We start from the raw sequence: 15,593 nt of genomic DNA on the forward strand, positions 1-15,593 counted from the left end.
CACGTCGTTATCAATTGGTCCTATTTTCTCTCTGTTCGTATCAGTGCGCGCCGTCATTCAGACAGCGAGCCCTCCGCCGCGGAAGGAGACATGGCTGTTGTTGGGCTCGCTGTTGTTGGGCTCGCTGCAAGAACACTGAGGCTATGCCTCAGTGTTCTTGCTGCTGTGTCACACTCTTTCCATTAGAAATTATTGGAACTGATCAGCCCTTTGTTAGGTGTTCAAAGTTTAGGATCTTATTTTATTTTTAACTCAACCCTGCTTTACACCTCTCTATACTTTATTCTGACCTGTCCCGTATAGTTCTTTGGTTTCCTGATGTTGTTTTTTTAGTAACCTCCATAGCTTTCCAAAAACAGTTGGTTTTACATTTAGAATTAATTTCAGTAATTACTATTCACTAGAGGACTTGTAGAAGCAGTTTATTCCACTGGATTTTATCTAAGCATTTGTTGGTAAAAGGCGTTAAAAACAAATGCACCACACAGTTTAATTTATTATCATTACTAAAAGATGTGGAGCATCTGGCCGGTGAAACCTCTCATTCATTATCTTGATCTCTAAAATTATGTGATACCTTTGTTATGGTCAATGACATAGATTCTAAAATAAAACACTTTAAAGTTTGTGTTATTATGTGAAAACATTCAAGAGGTGTGAATACTATTGCAAGGTATAGTAGAACACTGCCACTCCATAATGCTGCTATTTCAACTATCTCAAACATTATCTCAAACATGTTTAGTATTTCTAACCCTGAAATGTGCTCTAACAGGGAAAAGGTTTGTTAATAACAAGTGAAGATAAAGTCCAGATGATTCTGTTAAAGTTTCACTCACATATTGAGTTATTTTTTTAGGCCAAACAGAAGTCATGAATCCCGTTAAATGTAATTGCATCTTCTCGCGTGGAGAAAGTTTTAGCTGTTTAGAAGGTTTTTTAGAAATGACGTGAATTAGTAACATATTTTAGTTTGTTCTTAAAGACAAATAAACATTTAACCTCTGTATTCACTTGATCATCAAAAATAGACCAGCTTTATTTTTTTTTCTCAAAAAATGATGTTTGCACTCATGTACTGATGAATCCTCAAATGACTCAGATGTTAACACTATATTTCAATAGACCCCAGCTGTGACTCTACTGGATGTTAAGTTTTCTGTGTAACTTATGTTAAAGAATTAAATAAAAGCCTAGTTTGTTTGTGATCTTTGATTTTGTTTGTAATGAAAAATTAGATAGAGACTAGGTCATTCCAAACAGACATGATACTACCACGCACAGGTCCACCAAGAAGACTCTAACTCACCAGTGTTTGAGATATTGTGCAGCATTAAGTGTTAATATGATGGATGTAAATGTGTATGATACTACAGTAAATAAACTTAAAAAAAACAACAACAACTTATGGAGTCATGTTTTTTTATTATTTATAAAAATGAATAAAGCTACATCATCAGTTAGAATCAATGCATTTACTACAAACTAAATTTACATAGACATAAATCATTGACATATTTTCATTGCTCAGGTAAATCATTCAAACTTAATATTAATCTAAGGCATCTTGGGTTACATTGGTGTCAGTAGTGCTCAGACAAAGAAAAAAGACATGTTAGGTTTGTTGAAAGCACCAGGAGTACTGGTGTAAAAAACTGTGATTGCTGCTGCTGCTGACCTCAACACTACAGCCGAGCTTTTGGACGTTTGCCCTTCTGTTCCACGATCTGGCCAAACAGCCTTGCTGCCTCTTCAGCACAGCCTCTGTGAATGGTAAGCCCAAAACCACCATGGCCGTAGTTGTGTATCACCTGGAAGAGTTCACTACTGTTTGTTTTGGCAACTGAGGAGCAAAATGTTCACTATTTTCTGCTTGGGTTTACCTCGATTGGGGAAGCACCAGACTGAATAGTCTCACGCTCCAGTCGAACTTTGCTGCGAACAGGTCTGAGGCCGGCCCAGTCCTCTACAATCCTGGCATGCTGAGGAGAACCACACAGAAATAAGCCAAAGACAAAACCCGTCACCTTAGTTGACAACGACTAAATGAAACCCATTGCTTAAATTAAAAAAGCATGCTTTTGTCTCATCTTCTACAGTGGCCAAGCTAACACTGTACATCACCCTGAACACTGTGTGAAACATGGTGGTGGCAGGATCATGGTGTGGGGATACCGGTCCAACAAGCTTGAGTAAAATGGCGAGATTATTTCCTCAATATGTTATTAAGACCAACAGAGTCCTGCTTTCAACCTAATTCTTTAATTCAGGTGTGCTAGGCCAGAGATATACCTTAAGTTGTGAAGACGATTGTAGAGTTTGACAGCTGTTTTTGAGTTTCTAATGGCGTTAGAATGGTATATGAAATTCCAAACAGAAGAATAATTTTAATGTTTTTTAATGTAAAATTATGAGCTTTGTTCAGTCAGAAAAAGATATGCTGACAGTGTTGTAATATGAGTAAGTTTCAGGAATGGTAATACTTTGGCAATGCAGTATTTCAGTCATTTTTTAATGTATTTTGCCATTTTGATGTAATAATGTCAGTTTTTGTTTTATCTTCTGCATATTTAAAGTGTTTTAGGGCAAGACACAAAATCTCTTCTGCACCCCAGAAGGCTCATTATGAATTATTAACTTCAGCAGAGGAAAAGTGGCTTTTCTCTGCCTTTTGACGTCATCTCACCTTGAGACTCGGCTCAAGCTGACATGCATTTTCCCAGATGTTCTTATGGTCGGTGGAGTTGTTCTGCTCACTCCAGTTTCCCAGCTGGAAAACTCCTCCTACAGTCACAAGACGGCTCCTGCAGACACATAGGGTCTGTTAGTGAATAAAAACAGGTCTGACTATCTGACCTCATGGCACAACCATCCCAAACTAGCCCAAACAAGGTCTGCAGCTACACATTGACACTTCCAGAAAAGCATGAGGTAAAACTGCCCACTGAAAAACATCTGAGGCATGATATCAGTTTAAAAGTTAATCAGTACAAACATTGGTGCAAGCGTAAGGTCAGTGTGATTAGACAGTTCTGTGCTTATCTGCTGTGTTACTGAAAATACCCTGGGATGATATATGGTGAATTGTACACTCCAGTTTTAGTACTGTGGGTGATGATCCAGTGCTTCAGCCATGGGGCATCCACCTGGAACCAGATGAACATGTTAAAAATAGTTTATTTTGTAATGTCTCTACATGCTCTTTAAGGCCTCCTAAGCTCACCTTAACTATCTGGCCACGTCCTGGTCTAAGGTCTGGGTCTGGCTGCAGCTCCCCAGATCTCACCCCTGTGCAGTTTACTATAACATCCGCCCCAAGATCAGAAAGCTGAAAATAAAAGTCATGGGCAATAAATGGTAAAGATTTGTCAGACGGTAACATATTTGTAGAACAGAAGAGGAAAATGCATCATTTTGAGATGGCTTTAGAAAAATAAAACTTAAAAAAGAAAAAAAACCTTCCACTAACCTCTTCAAAGGACTTTATTTTTCTGTGATAGAATTGAACACCCCTTTCTTTTAACCTGCAAAAACATTTCAAATATCTTTAAATAGAAGCCGCACCACCATGGTACCAAGCCTTGAGACATGCTATACAAAGGAATTTGTTAACATCACTGATCTCTATTCAATCACTGGATTGCTGACTGGCTGAAAAAAAATGAGGTAATCCACTTCCAGCTTGGTACTCCCCACTCTCATGGAGTCACACCATAAAAATGCCTCTAATGTAATGTAAAAACCATAACAATACATGTTTATTACATGTACAACATCCATTTAGCACCTTTGGCACATCATCAGATGGGGTGTGTGTGTGTGCATGTGTGCAATATTCTTAATATCTGACTACAGTATTCTTGTGATGGATTTGTATAGTAAGTTATATTACATGATTTATAGACTTCATGCATTATGCAAAGTGATGTGCCTATTTTTTTACCATAACATACAGCAATCTACTCATGCTATGTAACACCAAGTGTGTGTCAAAGTTATGACTTTATTTTAACTTTTAAAGTCTTAAGACCCCCTGAAAATGAGAACATAATGGTTGTTTGATCCTGTAGCGCACATATTTTTTATATTCTGACTGGTCTAACTAGGGAGTACCAATATGGTGGCTGGTGACTTCACAGCCCTGTGTACTGTACTACCAACCGCCTATCAGCAATCCAGTGAATAAATAGAGATCTGTGGTTAGCATCCAAAGAACACCTAATATGTAGACGAGGACAAAGTTTATGGTAATGAGGAGTTCCCACCCTCAGGGAGAATGTGTCTCTATAAAGAGTGAAAAGAAGGAAGTCATCGGTGACACTGCCACTATGATGACATACGAGCAGAGTCATGGCACTAGTTGCTGTATCATGTCGAGGGAGTAGATTTTTTTAACAGGAAAAAAAGAGATGAGAAGATGGATAGATCTAAATACAGGGCACTCCCATTTATTCTCCTCCTGTTCAGTCACTCTTTGCTGGTTTGTCATAATTTCTTTGCCCCCTTGTTGTGAGTATTCCTGGTCTTCAGTATATTTTTATTTTTGTGGATTTATGTTTTAGATTTTTGCCTCTGTTGAACTTTTTGGTTAATTAAATATTCAAGAAACCACTTCAGCTTCAGTCTACATTTGGGTACTGTCACAGAGACTATTGACTTTAGGCAGCTAAATACAATTGCTAACAGTAATTTCCAGATTTTCCATTTGGAAGATAAATAAAAACCCTGCACCTTTTTCTGTCCACACCAATTATTCACTATTTTGAGTTGCTCTATTACAGCCAAACAAATCTATATACCGGATATATATGGTTATTATGAATTAAATAAAATAATAAAGGATTATGAATAATGTTATCATGCATTGTATCTCTAAGTGAGTTCAATACATTGCAAACAAACTGTTAAAATATGTAGCGTAAAAATCTTTTCAAAAAAGATAAATATACAAGTATATTTGAAACAAAAAAAGTCATTAGGATACCAGGTTGTATTCTAATTTTAAATAACGTATCACTCTATATAATTTCTGTTGTTTTGTTGTTACACAATAAAACATAGTATGAAGCAATTATTTAGAATATTAAAGCCAGAATGAGAAAAAGTATGTAAAGGTTTTTACTTACCAGTTGGTCAGCCATGGTAAGTATGTTTTACCTTCCACCATGAGAGCTGTGTTGAACCAGCCATACCTGAAGAAATAAAGTATTTTAATGGTCATCCACTAGTTAGAAAGATATCCAAAACTTGAAACACAGATGATGTGCTGAGAGGAAATTATATCTAGTATCACCTTTTGAGAAAAATAATTCACTTCCCTGATACTTTATGTGTGTCATTGGAGAATGTGGATTGGGTTTTAATATTTACTGCTGTACTGGAAACATTATCAAAGATACTGAAGGCTGCTTGACTGTAATATATATATATATTTTGGGTCATTTCTGCAGGAACTCACTTGTATCCAGGAAACATTCGCAGCTCTCGCTCTGTGAGCTGTCTAAAGCCCAGGACGATGTCCTTAAACGAGGGTTCCTGCAATCCAAAACAGACTTACTTAGAGAATGAATAACAAAAATCACCTTACACCAGTGCATAGAAAACTAACTCAACCGTATGTAACCCCAACCCTTCTTGAGGCCTCTCTATTGGTGTTTCCCAACTACTGTTGGCAACCATCCATTGTTCATCCGAACAAAGCTCTTCTTCAGTGCAGCCGAAAAAAACAAAAACATTGGACTTTATCTATGACTTATAATGAACCTGTCTGGGATAATTCTATAATTAATCTTTAGGAGGTTAACTTTGATCTTTATACTTAAAATAGGTTACCGAGTCCAGCTCTTATCTCTAAGGTTATGCTTACAGTGCATTTTGCAAGATCAAAGCAGTACTCACTGGAAGAGGTTCAGTGCAGAGGTTGTAGCCTGATTGGAGGAATATACCCATTTTTACAGCCTCAGGTGAGCTGAGCCAATTTAGCAGATAGTCAAACGTTTCCTTATTCCATTTTCTAATGAGAGAAACAGACAGGACATTGTATTGATTGTCACTTTTAGAGATAAGGAAAAAATATGAATTGACAATAAAAGAAAGGTTGCACTCACGTCTCCTGAATGTTGCCCTTATCATAGAGGTAAGGCTGCCAGAAGCCAGCAGCTCCATCACTGGTGGTCAGAGGGGTAAAGCAGTCTGCATAGACTTCAATGATCAGTGGGCTAACAGTGGAGTGGTACTGCTCATAGATGCTCTGAGCTGTTGACAGACCAATGACTCCAGCTCCAACCACTGCCACCCGCATCTTTGCTCTAAAACAGGGCAGACGAACTTTTAATGGCCTACTTCTTTGTGCAGAAAAACACCATAAAGCAGGTTAATAATAGCCCACAAAACATGTGTGGAATAAATAAATAAAAAAAAGACATGTTTAGACCGACTTGAAACTGTCTTTAGGTTCAATGCATGAACGAAATCAAATGCACAGAAGAAAAACAGAGTGACGGGTTTTCTGACACAAAAACTGAATTGCATGGGAAAAGCAAGCACAAATAATCAGGTCATGTTCTGCAGCTTTGCGAACTTTGAGCAGCCCACATGCTTAGTTTTATATAACGGGGGTTGGACGCGCTGTATATTTATTAAAAGGAATTAAAAATAGCCGCAGGATGCGAAAAAAAATCACGATCAATCTATTTAAGAATACCAAAAACATTGAAAAAAAACCCCAGTATATATATATTTATATATCTTACCTTAAGCTCGAGTTACTACTGCTCAGTGTTAACTTCTAATCATTGACTGAACACCATTTCTACGCCTCCATCTGTCACATTGAGGTGGGCGGAGCTTGGAGCTTTTCAAGTGTGGTGTGCTGCGTTCAAGGCTCCATCTGTCACATTGTGGTGGGCGGAGCTGGGAGCCGTTCAAGTGTGAAGTGCTGCGTTCAGGTCCCGTCGTTAGACCAGAGATGGCGTATGATACACAAAGATACAATATGTAGAAAGGAACTAACAACAATTAATATACTTTATAGAACAGTTAAATTATTATCTTTGAGCTAAGAAAGTTTGCACATTCAAAACAAAACAAAACGATACTGAAAGTAGTTTAAATGGAAACAAACAAAAAAAAATAATATTGTAGCATTAGCTTAGATTTACCTACTGGAAAACAAGTTCAGAGAAAGAAAATGATTTTTACATTTATACCTTTCTCTCCACTATGTTTCAAAGTCATATTGTACTTTCTACTCCACAAGAGGCTAGTTGTTACTTGTTCCTAGTGGCTCAGTTTAGCTTTGAAATCTGCTTTTACTGTTTTTCTTTCTGGAAATACAATTGTCCACACTATGTTTCTCACAAGGTTCAAAGTTCATCTTTAGGAACAGGCATCCTGGATGTTTCAGTTATCTCTCTTTCTAATAACACCTGGGTCAAAGGCATGTGTAGAACTTTGATACGCTGAAAAATGTGTAACTACCCCCAGGGAAAATAACTAAAACATGCAAGATACCAGCTCCTGGGGACTGAATTTGGACACCACTGCTTTACAGATTGGAGTGACATTCCACAATTTTGAAGAACACAGAGCAGATATTATTTGTAGTTTACACATTTCATTAAGATGTGAGTTGTTGCCATGTTGTTCATAATTATGATTGTCAAAGCAGAGTTGTAGTTTCTTTCTGGTTTTAGATTCCACCTTAAACCTCTATCCCATAGTAAGAGGGTTAGTAGAATCAAGACTTTGTTTTCTTTTTGGTGTGTTTTTGAATAAAAAAATAATAATCAAATTAGGAATCCTTGTTTTTTGTGGTATTTTTATATGGAGCTGAAAGAGTCTTGAAAGTTTTCCTGCCTTTTTGCAACGGGCCTGTAAATGCTCCATTGGCTCTGATAAGCACCAAGAGTGCAAGCGGCAGCATCAACCTTATAGCATCAATCAATGCTATAAGCAAAACTACTGTTTAGAAGGGAGTGATATGACTACAATATAATCAATACTCACATTAGGAAAAGCACAATTATCAGCAGTATTTGGCATGTTAAAATGCAGCATAACTTCAATGTTGCAGCTGCACACAGTTTTATGTTGGCACCTTATACTACCAAAAATGACCTCTCCTCAGGTCTAGGGTAGGCTTTCACATTTAAAGAAAGTTGATGTGAGCCATACAAATGCAAATCAAGCATTCGCCACAAGTCTTCATTACATTAGAACATTGTTTTTACATTTGAACAACTTTGATGCAAATAACACAAGCTTAAGCCTGTATGTATTACAGTTTTTTTTTTTTAAATACATTCCCATTTCCACTCCTTTTGATTGGCAATAAATGGCAAAAGAAAAAATTCATGCATTCAGCAAAAACAGTTAAAATAGTGAAGATGGTAAAATAACATTAATTGTGGAGGGGATGCATAGTACAAGGTGGTAATGGTAAATCAAAAACAAGAACAAAATGTATATGTCAGGGTTTAGTTGAGGTTTGAGGACCCAAATGCAGAGGCTGAGAGACAGAAGTGAGTTTTTGCACTTTTTAATAAACCAACACAGGTAACAGAGGCAGGAATCCAAAATCCAAATTAAAATGTAAAACTTAACCAGAAGCATGGAGACATCAGGGGGAAAGAGCAGGTGGAGTCAGGGAAAGGCGAGAACAGACGAGGTAAGACAAGGTACCAGCACTGAGGAAGTGCACAAGGAGAGTATCTATGATAGACGGAAAAAAAGAGAGGACTAACGAGTCGATTGGGAGCAGGTGTGAGGAGAGGAGTCTAGAAAGGAGCTCGGGAAAAGGGGACCAACACATGAGGGTAACAGAGGGCAACAAATAAAAACCTAAGAACTCAAATATATCCAGAAAACACAACAAAATAGGAATTAAATCAATAAAACTAGAAAACATGGAGCAAAGTAAAACTGAAAATGCAACAGAACCAAGACCTTGACAGTAAAAGTTGAATTATTATATTGCTTTCAGTGATGTGGGAGAAAACACAATGACAGTTAAAAGGAAAACTAAATTGCATTTATTTTACATATCATGAATGTTACCATAAAAATGCAATAAAAAGTATGAAATATGTAAATGCAGTTGTTACAGCAGCAGGAAAGATAAAAATGCCTTGAGTCAAAGGATACAGTTCATTGCAATTGTACCTTCTGTAAAAATATACAGAATGTATCTTTTACTCTGTAATTTGGGTATGTTGGACTAAATGTGTGATATAGAACTTTTTGCTACAGTAAAATTCTCTTCCTGCTCTGTAACACCCACCCTCACACACACGCACGCGCACACGCACACACCATTGAGCCCCATCCTGCAGGATCCCTCTGTCTCCCTCCCCGCTCCACTCACCGTTAGCCCCGGCAGCTAGCTGCAGCTCCCCAGGCCACAGCGGCCGCCCCCCGGTGTCGGTGCAGCATATGAAGTGCAGCATCCACGGTCTCCAGCCATGGCGTTGGTAACACTGCAGCGGTCTCCGACCCCGAGCGCCGCGTCCACCGCAAGCACAGCAACGACGACCGCAGGGGAGGTCAGTCTCGGCCCTCGGAGGGGGGCAACCAAAGCGATGCGCCGGTGTGATAGTTAAGCTGGGAAGCAGTGAGGATGAGGGGGATGTTGACAGAGGAAGGGCCGCTGATTGAAGCTAAATTAGCACCGTTGGTTATCGTGTTATGCTAGGCTCCATCACGTTATGCTAGGATGTTAGCGATGGTATGAACTCCCTGCTTCTATTAGAAAAATAACAATAACATGTAAAATATCTCAATGTCAATAGGCTGACTGGTAAATATTAATTCAAGTATTGAAATGCAGCTGCGATTTAAAATATGCTTAATTGTACTATAATACGATATGAATGAAGATGTAGCTAACCTCAATGTTAGCTGTTTATGACATGTTGAGTCATTTAATCTGTTTTTTCTTATAGGTTGTATATTTTTCTAATAAAATAACAGGCCATTTTTTGTTTTTTGTTTTAAGTATTTGCTTTATGATCTTTTTTTAAGACAAAACTGTCAAAAATATCCCAATTCAAACTTTTAAATTATGTTTTGACGTTAAATTTTCACACATATATATTAATTTCAAATAAAAAAAACATGAATGCCCTGGAAATGTGTCTGTTGATAGCTTGATGACCTATTGGTCATTTAAAATAAGAGAAACATGTGATCCACACACATTCTTTCAAGAATAAAAATATTTTTTAGTAATCTACATAACGCTACAGAAATATCTGTATTTTTTTAATATATATATATATATATTTTTTTGAGTTTGTTGTTATGGTCACTAATAATTGGGGATAAGTTAAAGTTTATTCCAAACAGTTATTTATCCCAATATTGTTCCTTTACTATGTCCCAGTACAGATGATAATAGCCAGGTGGGGGCGCTGCTTACTATTTGTAAACATATGAGCTCACCTTGTTTTACATTTAACACATTCAAGGTAAGGCATCATTCTGCATTTTTTAAGCTTTAATTATGACCACATTTTTGCATTTGTTCTTTTATTTTGATGCGAAATTATGGTCTTGCCCCCCAAAAATCAAACATTTAGGAGATTTCTGATGCATAATCAAGCTTTCGCAGCACTCACCTGTGTCATCTTAATTGCTTTTTAACAATAGACGCATTGCTTCATTGGATTAGTTTTGTGTTTTCTGTGCACCTTGTTACTGCTTTAAATTTTCTGCTCAGATCTGACAAAAAATGCTGAGTGAAATCTGCCGCAGCCATGATGTCATCTGTTGGGGGGTGGGGGGGTTTGGAGTAACAGGGCTGTGCTGGAGTGAAAGGAAAAATCGCTTGTGTAAACAATCACCTAGTGGATGCTTGCATGATGGGGTGAGGAAGTAGAGGCAGTTTTACCATATCACATATGAACCCAAATAAAACATTTTACTGTATTTTTGTGTGATTTGCTGGATTTGTTTAAACTAAATGTTATGTGCCTCTTATAAATAAGAAGAATGTTATTGTTTTATTCAAATAATCTTAATTTTTTTTATATGAAAACCCCTTTAGTAATATAGAATAGGTTTCAATAAAAGTCAGAAAGTCTTTTAGTTATCGGTGCTAAAGTTAAGAAAAAAAACAGTGCTTTTTGCCTGTCTGCACTGGAATTCGCCTGCAGGTTCAAGTTTAAAAGCAGTCAGGACATAACTCAAGTTCATCCTTGTTCATAAAACTGCATTTCTCCTGATGCAATTGTTCTTCCCATTCTAGTATGATGAAAGAAACTAAGAACATTGTCATTAAATATGTTCAAATAGGACAAGTTTTACTGTTACCACTTGTAAAAGCAAACATCCTTATAAGTTCGCAATTGTGAAATCATATAATAAGATTGTTTCAATATCGCCACTGGTATTAACAGATTAGACAAGGGTAGAAGAATTAAGTTAAGACGAAGATTGAGTCAAAAGTGCAACTTTTTGTTTAACATAAATGTTTTCAGAATTCAAATGAAAAAAATACAATGAAAATGATTTTAAGTAATCTGGGTCCTGCGAAGTCTCGAGCTTTTAAATGTAGAATGTGAAGGAACTTTGAAAGGGATTTTTTTCTCTTCTCAGCCTCTTTCCCACTGAAAATGGCGGGTTTACACATGTTTTTTCAAACATGGGTCCATATGCCTGCACCATCATGCTGGGTTAGCATTGGTAATGTTACCAGTGCGACATAAATCACTAAAGTAAACAATGGAGAGCAACATGTAAGTAAGCCAAGGATTAGTAAGTGTGCGTTATTGTTTCACTCTATTAGCTTTACGAATCCCTCTTTCCAGTGCTGCACCATGTTTAACAAATGTTAAGAGTTGTTTCGGTTTGTTAGAGCAGAAGCGACTGGCGCGGTGTGTTGGCGCCCGTTCGTTGTGTTCAATGGTGTAATTTAGCGGGTCAGCCCAACTCTGGTGTTCCCACAGCATGCTGATCAGAGCCGAGGCGATTTTAACGCGGGTTGCTTGACGAGGCGTTTGAGCCGATTGTTCCCGGGTTTAAACTGTTTTTTTCGGCCAGTGGGAAAAATCCACTGATGCTTGCTGGTGGCCCTTTACTCTGGTGTGTTCAAAAAGCCAGAACATAAAACAGGAGAAAAACAGGTCCTCTAAATGTTTAGTGCGTGTTTTGTGATCTAAGTATTTCCATTGAAATATAATTTCTTCTTCTCTTATCTGCAGGACTTTGGGAGTGAAGATGAGCGGCGAGTGAATCAGAGGTAAGTTGACTTTAAACTGCAGCTATACCCTCTGCTGCATGTTGCCAAACAAAGCCTCTCAAATGTATAAGGCAGGTGTTATTTACAGACTATCTGCATCTGTATTTGACTCATGCCATAAAATCTTGAGTGGCGGCAGACTCGCTGGCATCGAGAAAATTAGAGCAAATGCGTTACAACACCTGTTTGTCTGTCTGGTTGGCAAAGAAGTTTCCTTTTTAATAGCCAGCTATAACGTTCACGTTACTTAACCTGAAGGAATATATTAACTGATGTGTCTGTTTGTTTGCCTTTGTTCAAATTTTCTTTTTTCTTCTTTGATTAGACCACGTGTGTTATCTATTGTTGGCTGAGATGAGAGAAAAAGCGTATAATTTTTTACTTTTTCAGTCAACGACTGAGTTGGATTTTGCTGCAAATGTAAAAACTTAGTTTTTCTCATCAAATGTAAAAACTAAGTATAAAATTCTAACAGCATTCAAACAATAGTTTGTTTACATAATAGAAGATCTGATAGACACATCCCATAGAAGTCTTAGACAGAAAATTGCAAAAGGCTAGTATTATTTAAAAAGACCAAGCTCATATTTTAGTAAGTGGTCATTAACACAGCCCACCTATTGTAATATTGTTATTTATCTGTGATCTGGTAGTAAAGTTATTTTCTTTTCTCAAACTCAGCAAACAGATATACTATTTTGATTCAATCTTTTAATAAAACTACCCAGCTAGTCTTAATCCCATTATCCCAGTTTGGGGGTAAAATATAAAGCAGAAGGTTTTAATATGTTTGTAGACTACAATAAATTCTGATTCTTATATTTTCCAACATGGAGAAGTCCTAACAGATATAGGCTTCAAAACAAAATAATCAGCTTATTATGTTGTAAATACTTGATATAAATATGCAAAGCAAGTTCCATCAAGCTTCATTGGACAGCGCTGTAACACAACTTCTATGGAGCAAACACTGGGATTTAATTTCAGTTCAGATCTAATCAGAACAAAAGCTTATTTAACACCACACGTCAGCCCAAAATCCTACTTGACAAGAAGATAACTAGGTGGGAGTTTAAATGTCACTCATTTTCCTTTTTCCTCTTGTGAACATGGGTTGTCCTTTTGTGAGCACTACATTTCTACAAACTTTTAATCCTGCCAACTTTACCTCAGAAGAATTGTGAACTGAGGGAGGCTACATCATACAAGCTGCTCTGTTTGTTTTTGGTTATGCAACAGCCCATGGAATGTCCTCTGGTAATGCATGATCTATACATAATGCGAGTCCTGGCCTGCCTCTAGATTTCTTCCATTTTTTGAGGGCTTAGTAAACCACAGTGAGTAATAAACCTGCTAAATGCATGGTTATAGCATAGAAGTATGGAGTTGTTGTTAACTTTATAGACACATTTATCAGGGTGTGCTTATCTGATGTACACGTTGAGAGGTAGCATCTGTTGACGGACAGCTGAAGTTCTGCCAATTGGGAATGTTTGTGCTTGCTGGCTGAACTTAATGATGATGAAGAGCCAAGAAAGGTGATGGGAGCCAACATAAACATCATGCAGGTGTCTTTGGAAAGGAACCAAACAATGATTTCATTTAACTGGCTTGTAAACTGAAGAAATTGTGGCGGTACTTTAGTTTCAGGGTAAGGGCAGCATCTTACTTTTAACATTGAGTTACTTTACCAAAGATTCATATATAAGGCAGAAAAATTATCCAGGTTAAGTTTATCAGTTCTGATTGATGATTTTCAGGCCAATAAACTTAAGTGAAATTATTTGCTTATTAATTAAGTAATAGACCAGTATGATTTTGTGTGTTATTGTCTTTAATGGTGGTGGGACCAAGTCTTTATTTTTATATGTCATAACAAAGTCTTTCAACCAAGTCTAAACCTACAAGTCTGGAGACCCAGTGCATAAATGTTACATTTTAAGCGAGCTTATATTTCAAGCTAAATTACAGTACAATACAGTAAAAACTATTTGAGTTTAAATCCTTTTTCCTCTACCTTACGTAGCTCGTTTAACCTAGTTATCCTAAGAAATGTTTTTAATAAAAACAGAGAAAGAAAAATCTTTTGGTCATATTTAAATAGGGCTTTTCATTCCTGGGTTTCTGTTTTTTATTTTATGTTTTTTGTTTTGTTGTTTAAAAACAAAAAAAAAGTAAGGAAAAATTATGTAGGTTTTAACTGAAAAATATCTCTGAAATAGTATTTTTATTTGATCATTTATGACTAAAATATAATTTGATGAGCAGAGTGACTCCTCAGTAGTTAAGCACCAATGCATCTATAAGTCTGTAGCTTATTTTCCTGAATTTGCCTTGGGTTGGAAGTTCGGCGGATGTGACTTCATGCATGCCCATGTTAAATCAACATATTCTCATTATCAGTTCGTATGAAATCGTATGAAAAGTTATGCACACTATTTCGTACGTTTTGGATGTTTTTCCTCAAAAAACCACATCAGTGCGCATGCGCTGGCAGACAGAAAAAAAAAAGCAGATCCGCGGACGGACGTAAAACTGGGAAAAACAGTGCAATCATCACATATTCTTGTCTCTAACTACGTTGATTGCTGTTCTATATCTTAGGGTTAGGGTCAGGGTTAGGGCTAATTGTAATTTATATTCTATATTGGTGAATGGTGCGTCAGATGCGCATGCGCATACGACGAATAAAACGTCCAAAACGTACGAAATTACGGTGCATAACTTTTCGTACGATTTCATATGAACTCCTAATGAGAATACACTGGTTAAATTGGTTCGACCTAGCAAACAATTGAAGCATTATATTCAAGATGGATTTTGTGGATACTCAAAAGGGACTGGCATCCAGCTCAACTCAAAAACCAATGGCAACAGGTAAGGTGAAAAAAAAGCACAAAAGGTACAGTGGAGGTTTTTGTTCCAGGTGGATCATCAAAATAAGTGGTCCTCCTAATAGTCAATCGTTCTTGTGATATGTTTATGTAAGGCCGTCCTACACGCTCATCCCTATTTTCATTTACAGGTGTTATGCCGAGAAATACCTCTCCTCTCGCACACCGAATAGAAAACGGATTGCAATATAAATGATAAGGGAACTTTTTAACATATTCGTTATGTTTTCCTATTTCTTATGCATTGTATGTATGGAGGCGCGTTTTAATCAGTGTGCTACAGTCAGTGTCCAATTGAATATATTCTCTGCTCAGTGGATGGCATTTTCCGCTTTTGCTATCAACACAATTTTGTATAATTTCTGACAAAATATTAAGAATATGTTTAAAAGTTACCTTTTTGTTCATATTTCAATCTGTTTTCTCATCAATGTGCGACAGTTTAGGGCTATGCATGCTAC

General features: G+C 37.0%; 2 protein-coding genes across 2 annotated transcripts in view; one reads left to right on the forward strand and one right to left on the reverse strand.

Moving 5' to 3' along the window:
- Positions 1–1,405: 1,405 nt before the first annotated feature.
- LOC119790106 (D-amino-acid oxidase-like) lies at positions 1,406–6,944 on the reverse strand. Its single transcript, XM_038295458.1, has 11 exons — positions 6,753–6,944; positions 6,108–6,308; positions 5,899–6,013; positions 5,459–5,535; positions 5,127–5,192; positions 3,470–3,524; positions 3,224–3,328; positions 3,064–3,146; positions 2,687–2,804; positions 1,884–1,982; positions 1,406–1,811 (listed from the first exon to the last, which is right to left on the reverse strand). The coding sequence occupies exons 2-11, from the start codon at positions 6,299–6,301 to the stop codon at positions 1,686–1,688; spliced, it is 1,038 nt and encodes a 345-aa protein (XP_038151386.1). The 5' UTR covers positions 6,302–6,308; positions 6,753–6,944; the 3' UTR covers positions 1,406–1,685.
- A 2,377-nt stretch (positions 6,945–9,321) lies between these two features.
- ssh1a (slingshot protein phosphatase 1a) overlaps positions 9,322–15,593 on the forward strand; it is a 28,889-nt gene continuing 22,617 nt past the window's right edge. Inside the window, exons 1-2 of the mRNA XM_038295456.1 lie at positions 9,322–9,542; positions 12,201–12,238. Of these exons, the coding sequence (XP_038151384.1) occupies positions 9,462–9,542; positions 12,201–12,238 (119 nt within the window). The 5' untranslated portion in view covers positions 9,322–9,461. The remainder of the gene's footprint in view (positions 9,543–12,200; positions 12,239–15,593) is intronic.

The sequence above is a fragment of the Cyprinodon tularosa genome, unplaced genomic scaffold (genome assembly GCF_016077235.1).
Source record: "Cyprinodon tularosa strain WSP-4 unplaced genomic scaffold, ASM1607723v1 ctg356, whole genome shotgun sequence".
NCBI lineage: Eukaryota > Metazoa > Chordata > Actinopteri > Cyprinodontiformes > Cyprinodontidae > Cyprinodon > Cyprinodon tularosa.

Bases quoted from the DNA above. Each gene is read 5' to 3' on its own strand.
- LOC119790106 (XM_038295458.1), bottom strand. From the start codon at position 6,301: ATGCGGGTGGCAGTGGTTGGAGCTGGAGTCATTGGTCTGTCAACAGCT. The intron at 6,014-6,107 runs GTGAGTGCAACC...TTCTCTCATTAG, and splicing joins AAGGGCAACATTCAGGAGAC to AAAATGGAATAAGGAAACGT. The intron at 1,983-2,686 runs GTGAGATGACGT...GGTTCTCCTCAG, and splicing joins AGCTTGAGCCGAGTCTCAAG to CATGCCAGGATTGTAGAGGA.